The sequence below is a fragment of the Perca flavescens genome, chromosome 18 (genome assembly GCF_004354835.1).
Source record: "Perca flavescens isolate YP-PL-M2 chromosome 18, PFLA_1.0, whole genome shotgun sequence".
NCBI lineage: Eukaryota > Metazoa > Chordata > Actinopteri > Perciformes > Percidae > Perca > Perca flavescens.
The window spans coordinates 501,614-526,823 of record NC_041348.1 but is presented as its reverse complement, the minus strand read 5'-3'; the positions used below and the strand labels follow the sequence as shown (position 1 = coordinate 526,823).

At 41.8% G+C, this 25,210-nt stretch overlaps 1 protein-coding gene across 3 annotated transcripts; it reads left to right on the top strand.

The window, feature by feature from the left end:
* Window positions 1-25,210, top strand: map3k7 (mitogen-activated protein kinase kinase kinase 7). 3 transcript variants are annotated; one of them, XM_028605008.1, is made up of 18 exons: window positions 1-359; window positions 824-943; window positions 1,103-1,213; window positions 1,465-1,530; window positions 1,660-1,705; window positions 3,298-3,436; window positions 5,381-5,505; window positions 6,341-6,469; window positions 6,817-6,947; window positions 11,815-11,896; window positions 12,535-12,665; window positions 12,787-12,934; window positions 13,593-13,673; window positions 16,361-16,428; window positions 19,916-20,012; window positions 21,102-21,163; window positions 21,479-21,594; window positions 23,681-25,210. In XM_028605008.1, the coding sequence occupies exons 2-18, from the start codon at window positions 851-853 to the stop codon at window positions 23,859-23,861; spliced, it is 1,806 nt and encodes a 601-aa protein (XP_028460809.1). In that variant the 5' UTR covers window positions 1-359; window positions 824-850; the 3' UTR covers window positions 23,862-25,210. The 3 variants fall into 3 exon arrangements, with proteins under 3 accessions (XP_028460809.1, XP_028460810.1, XP_028460811.1); XM_028605009.1 differs by having other exon boundaries at window positions 1-422; XM_028605010.1 differs by lacking the exon at window positions 13,593-13,673 and having other exon boundaries at window positions 2-359.

Sequence of the window (25,210 nt, the reverse complement as noted above, 5' to 3'; positions counted from 1 at the left end):
GGTCACCCTAATATAACCAAATCCATTTACTCAAATACTGTAGCCTATTTAAGCACAACCACATTAGTGTGAGCTTTCCTTTTATTAAGATTGGAACGAGTTCTCCTGATCGGTGTGCAGGGGACACATTTGCAGAGCGCACACACTTCCTGATGGAGCTGCTCCTGCGAAGAAGAAAAATACACTCCTAGCGAGCCAGCTAGACGAGTTGTGAAAAAGTTATGTCTGGCTGTCAAGTGCAGAGAGAAGAAGTGTTTTTAAAAGGACGTTATTCCTCGGTTTTCCGTACAATAATAGCAGAAAGTCTCCCCATGTCCAGAGAGCCAGCGGCTGCACCGGGGACAAGTCAACTGCGAAGGGTTGTTGAAGCTAATAAGTCCCAGTAACTAGCGTTAGCAGGCAGGCCGGCCAGCTAATACACTGTAGGCCTGGAAAAGCTTCTTTTTACTTAATATTGTGGTGTACTTATGTAAAATTATGGTCAGCACTGGTCTATGGTTATGCTATAAGCCTGCATTACCTATGTCGAGAGCTAATGTCGGTGACAGCTACAGTTCGTTTTGCTAGATAAGCTCCGCGGTTAGCCAGCTGGTTGACTGCCTCACACTAACTTAGCTGACAGCACACTATAGTGTCTATAGCTAGCTAACGTTATTTATTTGTTGCTAAGGCATGTCCCTGGCTAATGACAGGTTTATCATACAACTGTCCCATTGTGAAAGATGTCTTTAAGCAAGTATACACATCCTTGTGCTCAATTTAACTGAATAACGTCAGGCGTTAACATTGGTGTTGTTTTCCTCTGCAATATGCTCTCTTTTAGTAAGTGACTAGCTGACGTTAGCAAGTAATGTCTCTTACGTTACCATCCGCCGATATACTTGAAACACCTCCGGGATATCCGTTTGAAGAAATCAACTATGAGGATATTGAAGTTGAGGAGGTAAGTCCCTGACACTGACAACACGGACTGTACATGGTGCAGACCATAGACTGTATATGGTGCAGACCATGGACTGTATACGGTGCAGACCATAGACTGTATATGGTGCAAACGTGTGTTTACTGAAAGTTAACTTTCTTGTTAACTGTCCATTTTCAGGTGGTGGGGAGAGGAGCTTTTGGGGTTGTTTGCAAAGCCAAATGGAAAGGCAAAGATGTTGCAATCAAGACCATTGAGAGTGAATCAGAGAGGAAAGCCTTTAGTGTTGAGGTATTGTTGTGATTGGCCTTAATGGAGTTTGTCTCTCTACTGCAACATGTTTAGTTAACACACACACACACACACACACACACACACACACACACACACTGTCAAGATCTAGCTAATATTACAGTTTAATTTGTTTCGCTTCATATCAGTGCCATCATTAGTACTGGGTGATACATATGTGTGTACTTCTAAAGTATTGAATAGCATGTATGTAGATGAAATGGTGTGTAATGTTTTCTCTTTGTCTCTAGCTCCGACAGCTTTCACGTGTGAATCACCCCAACATTGTGAAGTTGTATGGCTCTTGCAATAATCCAGTAAGTTAATTGGAATGCTATAATATGTGTGTTGCCCCTTAAACTACAGTAATGGTGTGTTTTAATACAGCCCTGAATGTTTGGATTGTCCGTCTGGTGGGATTTCTGATTGTTTTCTTTCCTACTCAGGTCTGCCTTGTGATGGAATACGCTGAAGGCGGGTCATTGTATAATGGTGAGTCTCCATGTGGGCATTCGTTCACCTTGCTAGTAATGAAATGAACACAGCCTTGCACGGACATGAGAAGCAGCCCAGTTCAGTTGACCCTTCCACTGTTTGCATGTTCAGTCATTTGTCCACTTCCTTAATAAACAAGTCTTTGCACAGTGACATGCAGTTAATATCAAAATGGACTTGGGAAATGGTGAGGTGTAACAAACAATCTGCAGTAATACTATATGGCTAATTAAATATACATAATTAAAGATATGTGCCAGTGTTTCAGCAGAATTCTGCATCATAGAACTACTGTAAATATACATTTTAAGACTGTTACTTTAGGTTTAATACATAGGGCATACACTGGTGAAAGAAAAGTCTGACTTAGTGGATATGGACCACTAAAAGTGACCACACTTGGCACAAAAAAATCCAATTTATTACACAGTTCATTGAACATAGTCGGCACTTTGTTGTTTCCAGTTAAAGGATAATTATTTTTATTGCAATTTGGATCTTGTTTTCATAGTTTTGACCATCATTACTTTCAATAATAATCAGATTGCATTTTTAAAGTCAATTGTTGTGATCTGTGAATGTGGCAACATCGGTTAAAAGAAGTCCAGTAGGGTCAAGAAATATGAGCAGTCAGACAATCAGCAGGTTACAAAACAAGCCCCAGGTTAGTTCAACCTTCTTTTTTTAAATGAAATTAATATCCAAATTGTTTGTAGGAAATATCTAGCACAGCCAACAGACAGACGCCCTGCATGAACTTTGACCTACTGTACTTACAGTAGTTGCAGGCATAGACAGCCGTTTCCTGTACAGTGAGGGATCAAGGGAATAAAGTGATTTTTATACAGCCTGGATAAACTGTTGGTCTATTTACAAGCTGCCTGATCATCCGACTTCTCGTGCGTCTTGCCACATTGGACTTTAATGTAGCAATGTTGCTGTGTTTCCATATCTCAGCAAGTACTTTGGTGAGCACAATGTGATTGAATTGATGGACAAAACTTAAAAAAATAGGGACAAAGTGTTAATTAACTGGACATAATCATTTAAATTGTATTGTTTATACATGCAGTTAGAGGCTTCTCGGCTCTAAAAGAATCATGGCAGATAATTAATGTAAGCGCAAGAGTTTCATACTGTGCAAAGGCCTTTTTACCTGCTTTCCCAAGATATCCGTGCTTTCAACAGCTTTCATTCCCAAGAGGTTACGATTGGCCAGTGTCTGTTTTTCCAGGATGTGAATCCTACAGTATGGGACTCTGCTGTGCTTTGCACTTTACAATTACTGTACCTTTCTGCATTATTTACCGAATCACTATCAACGTTACTCCTGGGAGCTACACTATGGCACCATAACTTTGATGTCATTCAGTTGAGTTGTGAATACTGTTTTTGAAATATGTATTCTCAGATTTCCCTTTTGTGAAATAAACTTGTTGGAAGATGCTAAGGAAAAGGTAATCAGCCCTGTGTGTTAGGCCTGTGTGTGTTTGTTTGTATAAGAGTGTCTTGAAACACACTTTTTGTTGAGTTCCTCTGTAGGTTTATTGTCTATGGTGGTGGTTGTGACTGTGCTCTCTTGTCCACAGTGCTGCATGGTGCTGAACCCCTCCCCTATTACACTGCTTCCCATGCCATGAGCTGGTGTTTTCAGTGTTCCCAGGGCGTGGCCTATCTCCATGGCATGAAACCAAAGGCTCTCATTCACAGGGACCTGAAGCCACCCAAGTATGCTCCTCCTCACCTCACCTCACTCTCTTCTTGTCTCCTGTTTCACTGTGCCAACAAACTGTCTGTTGGTTTCCTTTGAATTTTTTCTGATTTACTTCATGTTGTTCAACAAATATTATAGTTTGAAATAGGTCAGATTGTCTTTTTCTACGGCATTGCAAGCCACTCAAAAATGTGTTTTTTCTCATGTGTTATGAAAGATCTTTATATCTTTACATGCAAGGTTATTTTTTTTTTAAAGAGTGTTTCCATGTTTATTTTAAACTGGAGCAACCACTTTTTCCTTGTATTAGTACCAGACCAGTTTAGTAAGACCACTTCCTTTCTCTTTTGTTGTATGTATGCAAATTCATAGCACTGCATTACATGGACTCCCCTCTGTTACATGTAATGGATCTTTCTATATTCAAATTGTTATTTGAAAATGATTCCTTTCACAATTTAAAACATAACTACTATTAACTTGTTCCAACAACATGTAAAACCATGAAGGACGGGAAAAGGAGGTCTAGTGGATCAGGCATGGCGATACTCAATGTCTAACACTTTAAACGCCAAGACACCAAACTTGATCCTATTCAGATGCAAAAACTGTTTGTAGACAAGAAAACATGCCTGAGAAATCACACAGTTTTGGCTTAGTGGCTTTTGATAACACAGCAGTCCTTTTAAGCAAAGCTTCCGTTACTCCCTTTTCCATTTCCCTATGTTTCATATTGACAAATACATTTTTAAGCTGGTTCAGACTGACATTGGCACTGTCCAAAGAAACTCAGCCCCCTCATTCATTTCAGTGAGATCACTGTGGTGCACAGAGAGGTTGTGCAAAAACAAACAAAGTTGAAGCTAAAAATGCACTGCTATGACGAGTAAGCATAGTTGTTCCAGCTTTTGTGGTGAAATCCTTCCTCATAGTGTTCTAAATGCTGTACAGCGTTCTGGCATCTGATGGATGGATCTGGTACTCAAACTGGACTCGGTAGATTGTATCCCATTTTGTCAAAAGTACCTGAAGCAACATGCAACCACCAACGCAGCTCTTTCTATTTCTGTAATGCTCGGCTGTGTTATCTGTTTGAACACCCAGTGGTGTGGTGTTACTGAAGGTGTAGATCCCAGAGGTGTTTCTACTCTGGGAGAAAGAAGTCTCCTTGAAGGACTCTTTGGGAGTTTACAGCTGGTCTGCTTCCTAGACAACTGTTGTGGAGCTTCTAGGAATAACAAGGCCATGCATTCTGACAAGTTATCAACTTTGGGTTATTTGCCAGGAATTTCTTTCTGTGCTCTTACTAGCCTTAACATGACATGTGTCGAACGCTTATATATATATATGTATGTATGTATGTATGTATATATATATATATATATATATATATATATATATATATATATATATATATATATATATATATTATCTCAGTGCTTCCTAACTTGGTGACAAACTCCCCTCCAAGAGGTCCGAAGTTAAATCTGTGTGCTCACAAGACACTTAAAGGAATAAGAACAAAAAACATAGATTTCTGTTAAAAAAAAGAATTGTTTTTCTGGGATTAAAAAAAAAGAGTCTTGAGTCAAAAAACTTTGCAAACTACTGTACGTTGTATCTGTAGCCAAGGGTGTAGGTTAATTTAAATATGGGGGACACACATGAAACGGGGGTCTGGGGGTCCTTCCCAAGAAAACACTTAATTTCCTGCATTCTAGTGAATTTCTATGCACCAATTCATCTTGGAAAGGTTTTATTAATGTAAAGGAAAACACATGATTCAGGTGACAAAATAGCTTAACTTTAATTCCTTCCTCCCGCAGCAAGTGAAGCCTCCATATCATTTCTTCTTCTTTCTGTTTTATGGCACATTGCAACCATTGCTTTTGAAGTTGCATACTGCCCCCTTCTTTACCAGAGGCATTGTTTTTTTATTCTTGCTTTCTGTGTTTTAGTCTGCTTCTAGTGGCAGGCGGCACTGTGCTGAAGATATGTGACTTTGGAACAGCATGCGACATTCAGACCCACATGACCAACAACAAAGGAAGTGCAGCATGGATGGCCCCAGAGGTATTTGAAGGCAAGTACGAGTGGCATTCCAAGTAGCTGAGGAGCTTTGGAACCCTACCCTGTCAGTTGTTTTTAAACTTAAAAAGTATTCAAATGAATGCAGTTACTGTTTGACTTTACAGAATCACCACAATCCAATGAACCACCTCATCCATCTGGATGTGCTCTTTCTGACCCCCACCTTTGTTCTGTCACCTTTCACTTTAGTTGCAGGTTAGCGCTCCCATCATGGAGGCATTCATTCTTGATTAATCATCAGCAGCCTTACTCTACTGCTTTATTGATGGTAGTCTCCCAAGCATAGTGAGAAGATGAATGGAGTGATGCTTGTGGCTTTATTTCCCTCAAGAGGCGACGGTGTAGAATTTGTGTTCTCATTCAGCGAGGAGCCTAATGTATTTCTACATTATGAGACGTGTTCTTGGCGAGGGGTTCAGGAGGAAAGATGAATTAAGCCCTAGACGTTATCTTGTTTTTGGAGGCAAGTTACACGACTCCAGTGCCCTCTCTGTGAACTCTTTACAACTCATTAGCATCAGTGTGAGCAGCGCAGCAACTTTAGAATAGGTGTGTGATGTGCACTTTCATTTTATAATAATAGACCCAGTAATTAAGCAACACAGGAGCTGTTCCTTGGTAAAAAAAAAAAAAAAAAAAAGTGCTCCCTTATTTTCATCCTCCTCCCCCCTGAAAGCGGAGCTGTGCTCTCCCAGGCACATCCTTACTCTCATCTCAAATGTGCCACAGAGAATTACCTTATCAGTCACTCGGCGATGTCAAACGGAGCCTATTTTCCCCGTTTGAAAAGGACCTAAGTGTTGCTGTGTGTTCTTTTGTACTTGCAGGCAGCAATTACAGCGAGAAGTGTGATGTGTTTAGCTGGGGGATCATTCTCTGGGAGGTGATCACTCGCAGGAAGCCCTTTGATGAAATTGGAGGACCAGCTTTTCGCATTATGTGGGCTGTGCACAACGGTGAGTGTGAGTGTGAGTGTGAGTGTGAGTGTGAGTGTGAGTGTGAGTGTGTGTGTGTGTGTGTGTGTGTGTGTGTGTGTGTGGGGGGGGGGCATGTTCACCTGTGCAGAGCTGGATGGATGGAGGGGAATACTAATGGGACAGTAATAATACCTGGGGACAAGTTTAATATTTTTCACCACTGAATCTGCCTGCCTGAGTCATTATGGTTCGAGCAGCAGGAGACTGGGGATTTAGCATACATTTGCAATATTTATCTGCTTGTCTGATGTGATGCCACATATTATTTGTCTGTTTGACTGTGTGTGAATTACTTTATTACTCTTTTTTTGTTTTTACACATTCAGGCACAAGGCCTCCTTTAATCAAAAATTTGCCAAAGCCCATAGAGAGTCTGATGACTCGCTGCTGGTCTAAAGACCCCTCTCAGCGGCCCTCTATGGAAGAGATAGTGAAGATCATGACTCATCTAATGAAGGTAATCTGTCCTTGCACACAGCTTACCTTTGCTTCAAAGCTTTCATTAAACTGGAGTGAAGGAATCAATAAACCTGACCATATAGTTCAATCCCAGAGAGCAGATTGTAACACCATTAGGTAATGTTTTTAAAAAAAAAAATGATTTTACCTTGTCATAGTTGAAAAATGACAGTTTGGTGGGTAAATAGGACATACATAGAACCTCAAAATCCCAATGACACCTCTTTCCTCTGCAAATCTCACAATTTGAAACTGCCTCTGAAAACGGGCGAATCTCAACAAAGCTAAAAGTTGACGTCAACTTCTCAACTCCTCATTTGGCTCTAGTCTCACCAGAGTCTCTGGTCTTTGTCACGCCCCAACATTTACATAGGCTACACAACTGACCTGAGGTCAGCTAGTCTTCTGAATCTAGGTCACGCAGATCTCTGCTATTCCATTGCAAAATTCACTTCTGAAACTTTTTTATGTGAGAAATCAACTATGTAAAGTTCAAATATGGGCTGTTTTATGAAAATTTATGGCTAATTGCAAATTTTGTCCGACTGTGTCGGAGTTCAGCGGCCGGTGCTGCCTGGGTTGCTACATCGCCGCCCTGCTTGTCCTCCTTCACAGACCCCGGCCTGCTGTGAGCTAGATTGAGCTCAGTCACGACCGGCAGCCCGCGGTGCTCAATACCCGCGCAAACTCACCTTTTCTGGGTGACTGGACTACCAAACGCCGCTGCCCTGACAGAGCTCCAGGGCATGTAGCTCGCTGTTCTCCCTCCCCTCTTCCTGCTAAATGGCCGGTGTGTGACTGAGAGCGCGGTCAGCGAGTTTGTTACGCCCACAGTCTCTTACCGCAGCGCGCAGGTTCCAGTTAATCTTATAATGGATATGTGTGTTGAGTTATTTAAACAATCGGGGAAATAAATGCCTCTTGTCCGCGAGTCTCATTGATAGAGCCCCGCGGAGAGCTGGAGTCCATCAATGAGAGCTATCTAGCCGCCTCCTAACAAGACCTCTGAAATTCACAAAAATGCATTACATTGAAATCGGACAAGTGTTAGCTAAGCTTTGTAAGACCTTGGGGAACCTGTAATATAAGTGCCGTGACGAAATTCAAACTGTAAATATACTATAGTTATGCCGAAAGTGTAGCTAGCTAGCCGTGATCTTTTCCCATTGTATTGAATGGGACATATAGCTAGCTAGCTAGCTGCTGAGAACAGCACTACCGCGGAGCCCCGATAGTGCAGTAATCCACAAAGGGTGACTTTGTCCTGGGAATGGAGCCTAGTAGGCTGCCACTGTCTCGTCAGACTGTGTGGAGCTCCTAAAGTCCGACACGTCTTACCAAATTTGCAATTAGCTATCAATTTTTGTAAAAACGGCCCATATTTGAGCTTTATATAGTTGATTTCTCGCATAAAAAAGTCTCTGAAGTGAATTTGGTAACGAAACATTATCATGGAATATGAGATTCTGTCGCATCTCTAATGTGTGTGTATGGGTATTTGCTCAACTAATCAGCGCGCAGCTCATCTAAATATTCATGAGCATACCATATTTGGAAGGAAAGCTCTTGTTACAAATAGGGCCAAAACACAGGGATGCATAAGGGCCAATAAAATATCAACCAGGCCATTTTCAGCCCAACCAATGTTACATACCCCATTAGGAGACCTTAAGGAACAGTGTGAAATACCCTATATAATCATTCTATCATAATATCATAATATGATCATATAATATCATAATGCTACATACAGTATACACTATAATGCCTTACACAGAGAGGTGTTTGTTGTTCAGCCTGCCCTCATTGATAGAAATGGGGTGGACAAAGTGATGGAAACACCTGCTATTATAAGGCAACACTATTCAACAGCACCACAAACTACAGGACAGGCCAAAAGTTTGGACACACCTTCTCATTCAATGCATTTCCTTATTTTCATGACTATTCGCATTGTAGATTCTCACTGAAAGCATCAAAACTATGAATGAACACACATGGAATTATGTACTTAACAAAAAAGTGTGAAATAACTGAAAACATGTCTTATATTTTAGATTCCTCAAAGTAGCCACCCTTTGCTTTTTTTGATAGCGCTGCAAACCCTTGGTGTTCTCTCTCTATTAGTGGAATGTTTTCCCTTATTAATGGGGTTGGGACCGTCAGTTGTGTTGTGCAGAAGTCAGGTTGATACACAGCCGACAGCCCTATTGGACAACTGTTAGAAATCATATTATGGCAAGAACCAATCAGCTAAGTAAAGAGAAACGAGTGGCCATCATTACTTTAACAAATGGTCAGTCAGTCCAGAAAATTGCGAAAACTTTGAATGTGTCCCCAAGTGCAGTCGCAAAAACCATCAAGTGCTACAATGAAACTGGCTCACATGAGGACCGCCCCAGGAAAGGAAGACCAAGAGTCACCTCTGCTGCTGAGGATAAGTTCATCCGAGTCACCAGCCTCAGAAATTGCAAGTTAACAGCAGCTCAGATTAGAGAACAACTGTTAAGAGGAGACTTCATGGTCAAGTAGCTGCTAGGAAACCACTGCTAAGGAGAGGCCACAAGCAGAAGAGATTTGTTTGGGCCAAGAAACACAAGGAATGGACATTAGACCAGTGGAAATCTGTGCTTTGGTCTGATGAGTCCAAATTTGAGATCTTTGGTTCCAACCGCCGTGTCTTTGTGCAACACAGAAAAGGTGAACGGATGGATTCTACATGCTGGTGAAGCATGGAGGAGGAGGTGTGATGGTGTGGGGTGCTTTGCTGGGGACACTGTGGGGATTTATTCAAAAGTGAAGGCATACTGAACCAGCATGGCTACCACAGCATCCTGCAGCGACATGCCATCCCATCCGGTTTGGCGTTTAGTTGGACCATCATTTATTTTTCAAAGGACAATGAACCCCAAACACACCTCCAGGCTGTGTAAGGGCTATTTGACCAAGAAGGAGAGTGATGGAGTGCTGGGCCAGATGACCTGGCCTCCACAGTCACCGGACCTGAACCCAATCAAGATGGTTTGGGGTAAGCTGGACCGCAGAGTGAAGGCAAAAGGGCCAACAAGTGCTAAACATCTCTGGGAACTCCTTCAAGACTGTTGGAAAACCATTTCAGGTGACTACCTCTTGAAGCTTATCAAGAGAATGCCAAGAGTGTGCAAAGCAGTAATCAGAGCAAAGGGTGGCTACTTTGAGGAATCTAAAGTATAAGACATGTTTTCAGTTATTTCACACTTTTTTGTTAAGTACATAATTCCATATGTGTTCATTCATAGTTTTGATACCTTCAGTGAGAATCTACAATGTAAATAGTCATGAACATAAAAAGGAAACACATTAAATGAGAAGGTGTGTCCAAACTTTTGGCCTGTAGTGTACATTCTTCAAAATTACCATATATGTGAATGAACATATCTTAGTTTTAACAAAAACTGAATGTTAACACCCTTCATGAAGGGAGGAATAGATTGCAGGACTGTTTTATTAGTATTAGATCACATTTGTTTTAGCTAGGTGTACATACTAAACTGACAACTGAGTGTAAAGTCTTATGAGAAAAGTTAACTAAAGGTTTGGAGATGATAAACATTTGAACTTTGATTCAGCATATTGTTACCTACATTTCTAACTCATACAGTCGCTTGAGCAGCTCGGTAGGAATGTTTGCTAAACCGGAGTTGTATCATCATGGAAATGCAGTCCGGCTCCATATGCAGTTAAGATAATCACTGGCAAATGTATTTTTGCATCAGTGTGGGGCAAGGGAAATAATTGAAACGCAGGTCTCCAGACTAACTTTTTATTTTTTACTGGGACATCTGTAGTGAAAGTGAGAGACACAAGTGTAGATCAGTGTTATGCAGTTGACTAATCCCTTACGGACCCTCCCCCTCTCACACATTGGCCAGTTTTGACAGACTCGCTTTCTCCTCCTTTTTCAACATGAAAGAGAGAGAGAGAGAGAGAGAGTGTGTGTGTGTGTGTGTGTGTGTGTGTGTGTGTGTGTGTGTGTGTGTGTGTGTGTGTGTGTGTGTGTGTGTGTGTGTGTGTGTGTGTGTGTGTGTGTGTGTGTGTGTGTGTGTGTGTGTGTGTGTGTGTGTGTGTGTGTGTGTGTGTGTGTGTGTGTGTGTGTGTGTGTGTGTGTGTGTGGAGTGACTCTAGAATTATAGTGAGAGAACCGAAGTATCTCCCCTGTTCTTTCTGACCACGGTGGGAAATCTGGAGCAGGAAAAGTTATCCCTCTCCTTGTTTTCATGTTGTTTATGGAGAAGGAGAACAAGGAAATGAGTTGGGGGGGGAAATGCAACATTGCCAAGCCACGGCCGCGGCGTGTAGTTATATTTTTCGAGAGGTGCACGTCAGGCTACGGCGTAGGGTCGGTGTCTTCACGTATCTACGTATGTAGCCATGGCGTAGATTTAACGCGGAAGCATAAATCGCGCTTTCGATGACCGTTGGCGATGTTTTTTAGCTACTGCTTTTTTTTTTCAGATTAATCCATGTTTACGGGCGCTGCCATCTCCCTCTATTCCGATGCATCGATGCACGTTATGCTAATCAACATATTTTTGTAATCTATGAAATTGATGAATCGCCCCAGCGCTAATTCCACACTGGTCCACACCAGAGTTTAATTGACAACTTTCAAACTAGCCTAAACCAACCGAACCAAAACGTGTGCGTGTAAAGTCTGCGTAATTCATTTGCAGTCTGCCTGCCTGAAGTTATTAGTTTTAACATTGTAATAAGCCTCACTTTTTCACACACACTTAGCTTGGGTAGAAATATGTGGTCACTTTAAGGCAATCGAGGAGTGCATATTTAAAAAATGTAAGTCTTCCTTCTTTTTTTTTTTTTTGCAGTACTTCCAAGAATCTGATGAACCCCTGCAATATCCATACCAGTATTCAGATGAGGGACAGAGCAACTCTGCAACTAGTACAGGTTTGAGTCATCCTCCAAACCTTTGGGACACACCCGTACAGGAAGTTCATGTTAAAGCAGTACACATCATTTAATGCATGGATGTCCAAGATCCAATATCAAATTGTAGTCAATAGTTATCAACACAGAAGAATGCGTAATGTTTCACTCATTTATGTTTAGTTTCCTTTACTGGGGCTTACCCTCTGTCTGGATAGCAAGTAAGTATTACGTGAAAAATCTCTGGATGCATATTTATTGCTCCTCAGCATCCAAGAATGTTATCATGTCTGAATTTAGGTCCTTTAATCTCATAATTTACAACTGTTAACAAGGAGTTCACAATGATATGGAAGCACTTGTAGACAGTGTTGCCTTTTTGCTATATTGCGGGTGACCTATTTTCACAGATGAGTGTGTCCGTCAATTATGACTCATTACATGATTTTACATGAATAATCACACTACAGACTTATTTTTTTTATTTGTCAGTCTAAAGTTTTTGAATTATTTTGAGTTTTTCAAATGTTTTCAGCGTTACGAGCCATCAAATACAAGCAGAAAATGCAATGTCAAACCTTAGATGAAAGGCACCGCAGTTGAGAAAGTATGAAATCTATAAAAACCTGTCTCCTGGCCTGTGTCCTGGGGAATAACAGGTTCATATGTGGACAACACTGGCACCAGCACAAGCAACAAAAGCGACACAAACATGGAGCACAGTGATTCTCAAGGGAGTAACGACACTATCAAGATTACGCCTCAGTTTGCTCCTTTCTTCAAGCCAAAGGTAAACCAACTCTTCATTCGACTTCTTCATTTTGAACAGAGCCATTGGCATTTTATCTGTGATAGAGAAAACAAATATTGTCAAAACAAGCTTCTGTAGTGAAAGTTTTCTGTTCTCTCAGGCAGACCCATTGAGGACTCTGCCTCTGTCCAGGGGGGGCAGTGTTGAGAGCCTGCCTGCACGAACACAGTGCCTGGCATCATCTGACAGCAAACGAATGAGTACTGACCTGTCGGAGCTGGAGCCAAAGATCCAATTTACACCTGCAGGTAATGCCAGACATTTCATAGCACACAACAACACTTACGAGCAGGCTGAGGAGCGTATCAAGACAAATTAGCATGCTCTTACGAGATTTAGAATGTTCTATTAAATAAGAAAAGTTGCACAAGAAAGGCATGCAGTGTTATTGTCAAGGCATGATGCCTCTCCAAGTCAACAAGAAAATCCTCCCCTGACACTCATGTCAGGTTGTTTTTCATGAGCCTTCATCATTTTGAGGTGAAGATTGAATCCTTATATTAGCACATGCATATATGACCCGTCAGACCCAGCTGTCAAACATCCGCCTCCATTAAAGGCTCTGACAGAAAGCAGCAGACTCACCTCAGGAGCTACGTGCAGAGAGATTTAATTTGAGCACATAGAGTCAGGGTCTTTGTTGTTGCACTTTTTGTTTTCGGACTTCAGCCTCTGTCCTCCAAACAGCAATAGAGCTGAATGCCTGCTATTTGTGGCTGCCGGCAGTCTACGCAATACTGCTCCACAGCGTCTGGAATGGAGGGATTGCATGCTGCCCTTGCACGTACAGTGTATGCTCTGCATGTATGTGGCCCACATTTAGTCCAGCTGTGGGCCCCCGGTCTGTCTTAGTCTGCATGCTTGTTGTGTTCGCAGCTGTATGTGTGTATGTGTGTGTTTTCGCAGCACGTCCCCCGTATAAACGAGGCCACCGTAAAACCGCATCATACGGCACCATTCTGGATGTCCCCAAGATCGTCGTTACAGGTATCACTGGACCACTGGGCTTCCTGGTGACCGGGTGGAGCTGGTTTGGCTCGGCTTAGCTGGTGTGGGTTGCTGTGCTCTGACATGGCCCTCTCCTGTGTATACCTCCACATGATACCAACCACACAATGTTTATTCATATCAAATTTGTTGCATGTCTTAAAGCAACACCAAAGCACTTTTCCTCTTCGGTCCCCCTACAAGTTGGAAGCAGAATTGTCCATTACCGCTGTCGTAATGTCTCATTATGTCTCATTCGAACTACAGATCCACTACCCGATCTGGCAAACTTGCATAGTGCGGTTATAGCCAATAGAGGGCCGCAAAGTGAATGCAGAAGTGTCGTTCACCCTGTTATGAGTTGATGAACCACTGAAACCATTTTGGAAACATTATTTTAAGTTAGAAAAGAATCTTTGGTGTTGCTTTAAAGCAGTCTCTATTTAAAAAAAAAAAAAAAGGATATAATTGAGCTGGTCCTGGAGTAACACACATCAGAGCTGCTTTATGTCTCTGTCTTCTGTGATTTTTAGATGGCGGAAGCAGGACATGAGTTAATATTCTCATTTGGTCTCACCTTTTTACACCGCCTACACATGATAGGCGGCAAAAACACGAGGTAGGGCTCAAAGCGCAGTGCAGGAACATTCTGGAATTCGTGCAGGAACATTCTGGAATACGTTGAGCCTTGAAAGGTCAGCGGAAATGAGGTCAAAGTTGAAATCATTTGAACTTTGAGAGCAGCTCACAGCAGCAATTCCGCTCTCCCCATAGGAAAACAATGGAATGGCCTGCGTAGAGCGGTTTTACCGCTTATCATGTGTAGGCGGCTTTACAGCCAAAATCGAGTTCTAATTAACAGTTTCCTAATGAGTCTTTCTATCACCTGTGTCAAAATCAACACATTTCTAGCTGACTTCAGGGAATCCAATCAGTGCATTGCATCAGATGAGGTGACACGGATGAGATGAGCCTTGTAACTCATGACCCTGTCCTCTCTGCCAGCGTGCTGGTTTGGCTGCAGCAGTTCAAGCAGAGGACGGGTAAAGCTGTGCTCTGCATTTGAGCTTGCCCTTGCTTTTCATGCATAGAGGACTTAGAGAAAGCCTGGCTAATGTTTTTCACCCCCTCTTGCTCTCTTTACATCCATTAACTTTGAAAAAGTAATTTAGATTAATTTCTTTCACATTGAGGGTCAGTAGCTATTATTACAAGCAGAGATACGGATGAAAGGAATGGGGACAGCTCTGGATGTCAGAAAAGACTTCTATTTTGGAGCTATGTGAGACACATTGCATGTGGCTGATTTAATGCAGTGACTAAGGGAGTCACCTGATGTATGTTGTTAAAGGTAGAGCACTTATCAGTGCATGTGTACACCTGGACATCAGGTCTTTTCCCCTTCACATAAATCCTTGGTGGCCTTTGAGTAGGGGTGTAACCTCACAGTTCAGTGTGTACCCCAGGTATGGGGGTCATGGTACAAAATACTTTCAATAGCAGGAAAAAAAAGTATCATTTATTTTAAATAATGAAAACATTAAATGGCAGCTCATTGGCTATACTTTCTGCAAAAATGAGAGCACTCAAATGTTGGCATATATGGAAAAAAAAATACAAATGTTAATTGTCCATTTAGACAAGTGCAACATGTCTATACAGTAATTAACATTAATTGGCCATCAGAGCCAGCAGTAAGGTATACAGTTACAGTGAATCGGAAGTTAGAGCATCATAAGCTTCAGTAACTTGAAATATTTCATATTGAAACAGAACATGTAGACTGGGTTTAGTCACAAGAGTGATAGAAATCAAATGTAGGTATGGCTGTGTGAGCAAATCCAGAATACAGAGCTATGCACTGAACTGAAGAAAGTCGCATACCAAACAAAACATGAACAGTGATGGATGAATACACCAATTAAATGTATATACATATATAATTATATGCATTACAAAATACACCATCAAACTCAAAAGTGCATAGTCATGAAGTTGAAAAATGCTTCATTAACTCCTGTAATGTTGACATTTTGGACATAAAGATTGAATTACTAATGCTGTATGTTTTAGTTGAGTCGTAGTGTAGTCAACAGTGCTACTAATGAGCTCCATGTTCATTGTTGGACTGAATCCCTTAAATTAAACTAACCTTGTGTTTTGGTGTAGGTATGTGAGACAGATAATTCACTACAGACATCCTGACATGAAGTGGCTGTAAAGTTCTGTTAAAACAGATGGAGCAGGTAATATCTTCTGACTGCATGTACCACAGGTGAGACCTCAGGGATGTTAGTGTTAATCTGGCCAGCAGATGAATGAGTGATGACTAAAGAGTGCCGTACCTAGCAGTTCCCCTGGGCCTCCAACTCCAACCAGCCAGTCAGTGCAAACCTGTCACATAAGTAGCCTCAGCTGTTCTTGTGGATAGGTTTGTTATATAGTGATGTGTGTCTTTGCTGTGCATTGTCAGTGGGGCTGGGTGCTTTTAGCGCTGGTCACATTCTAGCCATGCCACAGCCCATAGTGACAGGCCAGAACATGGAGGATTGAATCAGTGCAGCTGTCCCTGTTTCGCTCTGTGGCCCTGGATATCCCTCAAGCAAGCACAGGCACCAATCTTCCACTGCCACTGTCTGCAACTCTACTGGCTCTCATTCTTTCTCCTCTGTCCATCCCGTCCACAGCCACATGCGAGTCTCAGAGACGTCGATCTGTGCAGGATCTGCCAGGCATCGGCACAGAGTCCAGCCAGGTAAGACAGACTGACACTGGAATGGCAGGGGTCTGTGGAGTTCCATTCATGGATGATTAGAGTTACAGCTACAGCTACTGCTGCGACAACTGAAGTCTATGGTTGTTTCTGTACACACCTTAGTGTTTTTGTCGTTTTCAAAATGTTCTTTTGCGCACATGTTTTATGGTTACGATTCATCCTCTAGCTGGTTGGCTTGGTTCCAGACTTATAAACTAATCTGCTGCAGCACATTTGAGCAGCTCACAAACCGTCAACATATCAACATCGGTCAATTTAGATCAGTGATTGTCAACAAACCCGTGTGGGTGGGTCGTGGACAGCGGGTCAAAAATAAATAACATTTAATATGCATCTGATTTGGGACTTGTCTCTCGTCATTTTTCTTATTAATGTGCTCTGAAATGCACTTTGCACATGTAAATATGTGTATTTATGTTAAAAAAAATTATATAGATAGATAGATAGATAGATAGATAGATAGATAGATAGATAGATTTAGCTTGGTTTGAATTACATAAAGGTGGTTAAGACTTAATGACCATGGAAAATATGGGTCACAGGGTGAGACCAGTTGAGAACCCCCAGTTTAGATGCTAAATGTTATGGTCTTTATTCTTCGTCACCACTGCTAAGCGGATGTTCTCTGTCCTTAGCTTGTAAACTACAGTTAACAGCAGTTTGTTCACGATGTCTCTCAGTGATCTCAGTTCAGCTGTCAATCAAACCCATATGCAGCCTGCACACTCAGCAGCTTACGGGGCATTCAGACCAAAATAAAAAAATCTGGCGAATTTTCGCAGGGTGGTGCAGCAGGAGGAGTGTCAATAAAACGGCTAATTTTTGTGACGTTCTGTTATGTTCCTTGACCCCCCCAACAAAGCACAAGTAGACTTTATATTTCACAATTACTGTTTTCCGTCAGATCGTTTATAGATCTCAACGTTTATGACCGCACTTGAAGGCAGCTTTATTTCACAGGAGAGAGAGAGAAAGAAAAGAGACTAGCGAGTGCTTTGTTGTTGCAGGGAACATTCAGTTATTACACAGACTCCTGGGCAGTTCAGTTCAAGTCTGATCTCTGTTATGTGATTGGCCATTGCAGCGTGACCTGGGGTTGCATTTCTCGAAAAGTTGAGTCAGTCTCAACTATTTTTGCACTTTTTTTAATGTCCACCCCTGCTGCAACGCCCTCCGCAGCCTAAACGCACTACCCCTATTCAACAAGAATGGAAAGACCTGCGTTTTTGCCGGACCGTCGGACAGCCGACGCAGGCTGTCAGAACACGGGCTTAGAGAGTAAAGGAGCATTTCTGATTATTTATTATTTGTTATTTTTTTCTTTCTTTCAAAAACTATCAATTCGACTGAAAAGGGAAGACAGGGGATTTCAGTTGGACCTGAATATTTTTAGCATGGAAGCTATTGAACACCCACTATTTAAAGCTGGCTATGTTTTCTGTTTAGATGTAAGATTAATGATGCACAGATGTTCAGTTGCAGACAGTGCTTTATCTTTACGTAATAAAATGAAAAGTTGAACTCTACGAGAACCCAACTGTGGGTTTATTTATCCTGCTTTCCCAAACATTTGTCTCCATTTGTTTGGTAGTAAACCCACAGCTCTGTGCAGTCAAAAGTTCATTAGGCAAGGCAAGGCAGCTTTATTTGTATAGCACATTTCAGCAACAAGGCAATTCAAAGTGCTTTACATAAAACATTAAAAAACAGTTAGAACAACTTCAATGCATTAAAAGACAAAAAATAAAATGTAAAGAGCAATTAGAAAACAATTTAAAACGATTTAAAATCATTAAGAGACAAGAATAAAATTTACAGTGCAGTATAAGAATTTTAAAGAAAGAGCAGTTAAAAATAGGTTATTTAAAGAAAAGCAACATTAAAAAGATATGTCTTCAGCCTGGATTTAAAAGAACTGAGAGTTGCAGCGGACCTGCAGTTTTCTGGGAGTTTGTTCCAGATATGTGGAACATAAAAACTGAATGCTGCTTCCCCCTGTTTAGTTCTTACTCTGGGGACAACAAGTAGACCTGTCCCAGATGACCTGAGAGGTCTGGGTGGGAAATATTTTACTAGCAGATCAGAAATGATGTCTGATTGATTTTTTTTTTTTTTTAGGGAGACCTGTAAAGACACCGTTAAGATTTAAGGTGATAATAGGCTGATTTAGTAATTGCCTTAATGTGGCTTTTAAAATTCAGGTCTGAGTCCATGACTACACCAAGATTTCTGGCTTTGTCTGTTGTTTTTAACATTGTCGTTTGAAGCTGAGCGCTGACCTTTAATTGTTCCTCTTTTGCTCCAAAAACAACCACCTCAGTTTTTTCTTCATTTAATTTAAGAAAGTTCTGGCACATCCAGTCATTAATTTGTTCAATGCACATATTCAGTTGTTGTATTGGGCTATAATTAGGACTTCACTATAAAGACTTTGTACAGAAATACGGTTGCTAAAGAAGATACATTGTGCTGTGCTGCCTGTGGGATTCCCAGTGTTGTGACAGTGCCATTGATCATGAGAGTTGTTTGTGTGAATTTGCTTTTTTGATCCCATGTTGGGATCTAGAAACTCTCTGAAACCGTAACATGCTGGAAACATTGGATTAAACTCAGATTGGATGCCATGTTGTTCTAGCACTGCATACAAAATAATCCTGTTGCATTTTGTTTAATGTTCACAGTTTGGACTCATTATTTGAACACTATTTTTCCTGAGTCATCATTTGTATTTGAATGGCATTAATTTGGCAAAATGTAATTCATTGTAAAGAATGTAAAGGACAATAACCAACCAGGTGTACATTCCATGGTTGTTCAAACCTGCAAGCTCCATCTTAACATGTAATGTCCAAAGTCATCCCTCTCCTCCTGCCACTGATTTGGATGTCCATATTCACCCAAATATAATTTGTGTGGTTCTCTGCAAACCAACACCAGTATCAGAGGTGTTATGTTTATTCCTCTGATTACTACAAATTAACCCACACAGGCCAACCAATCCGAATCAAAACATCTTAGATTGGTTAGATTTATCCAATAAACAGCATACTGAAGGCAGTAACTGAGGAAATAAATGTTACAGAAACAAGAAATGTAGATCAATGCAATCACTTGCAGTGCAGGGCCATTTTAACAGCCAGCTATGTAATGACAAGAGGCACTTTAACCTCAGAAGGCTATTAGAAATGAGATATTGTATATTTCAGTCAAATGGCTCAGCCCAACAACGTCACTTTGCCGGCTGCTTGTATGTCAGGTATTTTGCACTAACTCTTCAGTGAGAATTGCAAGTGGACAAAATCACACCCATAAATTTAGAATGTTCTTCAATAAGCTTCAAATGTGCATGATAAGCAGATTGTTTTTTTGTTTATTTGATGATCCAGATCACATTTTGCCACTCAAACGTTAGTGATGTGTGACTGGCTTCCCAGATGATTGACTGTGTGTGTGTGTCCTGTTGCAGGGGAGCAGGAACAGCAGCCGCTCCTCCAGTCCCAGTGTGAGGATGATGCCCCCTGATAAGACCAGCAGAGCTTACTTCTCCTCCGATGAAGCCACAGGTACTCACGCCAACTCTTTCACTAAAGCTACTTTACACAACACCATGCATGATGAAATATCACAATGGCACCTAAACGCCACATGAATGCAGCACAAACACCCTATCTGGGAATGTTAACAAAAGAATAAAATAATTTGTGTAACCGCCCCGTGACTCCCCGCTCTACAATTTAACTGGTTCTTCCTCGGTCCTACAGCCTTCCACCAAGTTTCATGAAAATCGGGCCAGAAGTGTTTCTGTAATCCTGCTAATTGATAGACCGACACACACACACACACACACACACACACACACACACACACACACACACACACACACACACACACACACACACACACAAACAAACCAACCAGTTTTTCCCCCAGTGTACTGCAAGCCTGGTGGCCCACCGGGCCTAAGTTTCCCCCCACCAGGCCTAAGCCACATTATTTTGTTATGTATTTTTTACAGTAGAAGTTTTTTTACAGCTACAGTGGGGTGGCTCGGTAGGAAACTTAGACATAGTTATGTTTTCAAATCTCCGGTTGGCTTTTAGCACTGACTTAAAAGAACATGCCACCGTTTGTTGAAATAGGGCTTATCACGGTCTACCCTAGCTATAGATAGGTGGGCCAACACATTTTTTTTCTCAGTACAAGTAATTAGGTTGTTTTTTTGTCTTTTGTTGGTTCACTTTTACTCACAACATGCTAACCGGCAACATAGGATTCTATTCACTACGCTAAGCTAACTAGCAGCGACGCTGCCGGTGTTGCACCGGACTAAAACGATGCATGCACAAAAAATGTGTTGGCCCACCTATCTACAGCTAGGGGAGACCGTGATAAGCCCTATTTCAACAAACTGTGGCGTATCCCTTTTAATGTAGAGCGCGGTCATTTTTGTGTCACTGTCTTGCGATTCCGTCCATGATTCTGTTATCACAGAAATTATTGGGCTTTACATTAACACTGCCATCAGTCTGGGACACTTGCCACAGGGCTAAAAAACTTTTCTGGGGGAAACCCTTCAAATGGAACTGAAAACATGACCTCCTTGCCGGATGTGAAGATTTCTATAGATATGTGTTTCCCCTCTGTCTTCTCAGACACCAACGGCTCCGACAACTCCATCCCCATGGCTTATCTGACCCTGGATCACCAGCTGCAGGTACACCAGCAAACTGCACCACCTACGTGATGTTGTTTAGTTTAGTCCGATAGAAGCTGCATTAAATGGGGCGGCTGTGGCTCAGTGGTAGAGCGGTTGCCTGCCAATCGGAAGGTTGGTGGTCCGATCCTTGGCCCTGCAGTCCCATGTCGAAGTGTCCTTGGGCAAGACACTGAACCCCGATCTGCTATCTAAAAAGTGGAATGTGAATAGAAATACACATACTCATCAGTGACGACTAACAGTTGATATAAATACATTCTGCAGTAATGCATTTTAAAGACAATTCACAGCAACATGCCTGTTTATTTCTAGCCTCTCGCTCCCTGTCCCAACTCCAAAGAGTCCATGGCCGTGTTTGAGCAGCACTGCAAGATGGCCCAAGAATACCTGAAGGTGCAAACAGAGATCGCCCTGCTGATCCAGAGAAAGTATGTCTAGCTGCACAAAGCATCCACTTTTCATCTGCTCAAATCATTTAGTTCTTAGAAAGGAATTGGTTTGGTGTTGAGGTTATTGATTGTGTTTATTCTTAATAGGTTGTGTTTGACTAACATCCTGACATCTCACTGTTATAGAGCATGGAGAATGTAAATGTGTTTTTGAAGCACTGTTTCTTTACCCACATGCAGGTAGGAAATGTAAAGTTGACCCTTGTTGTCTCTGATCCTTCACTTGTTTTCAGAGAGAGAGAGAGAGAAACTTTGTTGATCATGAAGCCGATTGTTACTGTACAGTTCCCTGATTTATCAGTGAAGTGTCTGAACTACACTGCAGACTGGATTCTCTACTCACAGAGTGATGGCTCCAGCGCGGGTTGAATGCGATTTGGCGGGTCAGCAATGTTTCAAACGTCTTGTGTATGAAACGGGAGTTTTCTTTCCCAGGGAAAAGAAAGGACTTTCACTCCGGAAATACGTGTTCCTTGGGATTGTTTTAATCCAAACCACCATCTTTTTCCTATTTTTAACTAGTTATTTTGGTGCTTAAACTTAACTGTCGTCGCTGCATAATGCTCACTTTTGTCTCCTAAGCGTAAGGTTAATGTCCAACACGACCAACAGCTCACGGTGCTCTGTACCCAGCTCAAAGCTTCCTATTCTCGGGTAACACGTCTACCAACTGCTGCTGATACGACGGAGCTCTGTAGCCGGTGTCACAGCTTTTCAACTTCTCGGGCTCCTCCAGTAGCTATGAGCGTCTCTATCAGCTGATTTTAACATGCTCCGTTCTAGGGATCGACCAGGCCAATACCAATTATTAGTAGTTAATAAAACCGATAACCGAACAGATATGCATTTGCAGTGAAAATGAAAATCTTTTAAGTCAAAATTAAGATTTTGGAATGTTAGAAACTCCAAAACAAAACTTTGTTTAAATGCTTTAAGAAATGATTTAATAAACGAGAAAATTTCAACATAATACCCAGTAACAAATAGTCTGATAGTGTTGTGGGGGGGGGGTGGACATTAAGTAAGACTCAGTGATGAGTAAACCGAAGCAGAGGGACAGACACAGAGCTGGAGCCAAGCCAAAGTACAACACTGTATAATTCTCTGCTCTGTTCACGTCAACATACAGCTGATTTTAACATGCCCCGTTCAAGTGAACAGAATCTGTTCATGACAACCCTCCCTAGAGATTTATCAGCCCACTTTAAGTACTGTAAACATGTATTTCACATTATTATTATTATGGTTAAACTTTGCAATGAATTTGTGGTTCACATGCATTCTGAATCGTGAGTGTTACACCACTATTCTACACCGCCTATGGCAATGTTACCATTAAAGAGAGGTAAAGATAGTGAGCCAGTGGAGGGACCTCCTCTGATGCCTACTATTCACTACAACCATCCTCAGCAGCCTCTCCAGAAGCTCCGGAAGAGGCTGGATAAGATTTATATGCAACAATATCCAGCATATTGGCATTGTTTCAAATGATTTCCATGTTGACTTCTTGAAAAAGGTGACAGCCGACATGCCCCAAAGCACAAACAAAGCCTTCGCTCCGAGAGTTGTATAAGATTATAGTCTTGCTTCGCCAGACCTTCCTCCACAGCGCTGCGGAGGAGAACTGGTACATACAGCGTTCTGGGGTGGGAGAAAAACGTGCTCTGGTTTATTGGCATTTCTTTCTAAACCAATCAGAATCTTCATGTCATCCAGACGGAGCCACGCTGCCTCTGCTAAATAGTCTCAGGAAGGAACTTGTTTTGGTGGAACATGTGTACGTTCAAAAGTAGTTTTAGTCATACAACAGAAAACTCAGATTGGACAGATAGTCTAGCTAGCTGTCTGGATTTACCCTGCAGAGATCTGAGGAGCAGTTAACCATAGTCCTCACAAATCCACCGGAGGTTAGAACGCTAACACAAAGAAAGAGGAAGGGGACGGATATCCGGACGAAAAGAAAGACATCCGGCTCAATTTCCAGAGGCACCAGAGTAGTCCCTGAAGTGGAATGTCGTGGATGGAGACTAATAAGATTATAATATTGCTTAATATGTGTTTGCAGGAAGGAGCTGATCGCTGAACTGGACCAAGATGAGAAGGACCAGCAGAACACGTCCCGTCTGGTGCAGGAGCACAAGAAGCTGCTGGAGGAGAACAAAAGTCTGTCCACATACTACCAGAAGTGCAAAAAACAGCTGGAGCTGATCCGGGTCCAGCAACAGAAGAGACAGGGCACGTCGTGATGAGACAGAGACATGTGAACGGCGCCACCCCCCATCCTCAGCCCAGCACTAGAACACTACCCCCTCTGATGCTCTACACACACACACACACACACACACACACACACACACACACACACACACACACACACTGTTCCCAGTACAGCTTTGTAAAGAGACCTGCATTCTACTGTGTCCTGCATGTTGCATTGTAGACCCGTATTTGTGTCCAGCAGGAAGACGATGTCCTCTGTACGGACATTTGCACATCGTCACGGTGGATTCTGTGACAGCACACCAAACCAAGTCACTGCACCCGGTCCAGATCACACCTGAGCCTGCTGCTGTGCTCCAGGGTGGAGGCCCAGGAGTGTGGCTCGGGGGTGTCTATACATTGGCTTCCTGCTCGGTGTGTCCACTCCTCGGCAACTGTGCAAACCAAGAGAATAAGTGTGAATCATATGCAGATTTTGGAGATCAAGGAGGATGTTTGAAACCTGTTATGCAAACCACACACCCTTAAATCAACTTCTTTCTCTCTAACCTCTCCCTTTTCTAATTGTGAGCATGAGCCCTTCCACAGACCGCATTCTTCTTCGAGGTGTTTGACGTCTTCAGAGAGACTGGAACAGCGTGGGCTGTGTGTGAACCTGGATGCAAACACACACCTAGCTTCCAGAGCCCTTTTTATTTTGACTTCAGTATTGTTTTTGCGTGTAGGTGTTTTTGTCTTTTCTATTAAGTAGTTCACTTTGTATGATAGCTTTTGTGTCATTTTTGCATTAGGACATATTTTATCTGGTCTGGGAATGCCCTTGCGGTCAAAATAGAGGAGCCTGTAGCTCCCTTTACAGTATCTAGTTTGTTTTTAGTTCACATGTTGCCTTAGGAGTTGCCTGCATTTTAAGATCTTGTTTTATGTGAAATTTAGCGGGGATAAAAGCTAAGAAAAAGAAGATATTTTTAATGTAATGGACGTTGAATGAAATCCTAGAGAAGGATCTGTGTCAGTAAGCTGATAAGGTAAATGTTTCCCACCAGCTTTACATACCAAACATGACATGTACTCTAAAAGAATGTGATTTCTTTCTCGGTCTCGTATCCCTAAAGTACTTTTGCACAATCACTTTTGTTTTCTTTCGTCATGTACAAGCTTTATTTCTCATTTAAGCAATTCTGATTTTAAAAGTGCGAGACTTGATGAGTCTATCTTTTAAATGTGTTACTGTACAGGAGTGAATCTTCACCTTCCTTGACAAAGAATTCTTTTACCACTCACACACCGCTGTTTATCAAGTGTTTCCTAAGTTCTTGGGAACTTACACGACAGTGAGCAAGGCATTATGAAATAAAGTGAATGGTGAACAGAT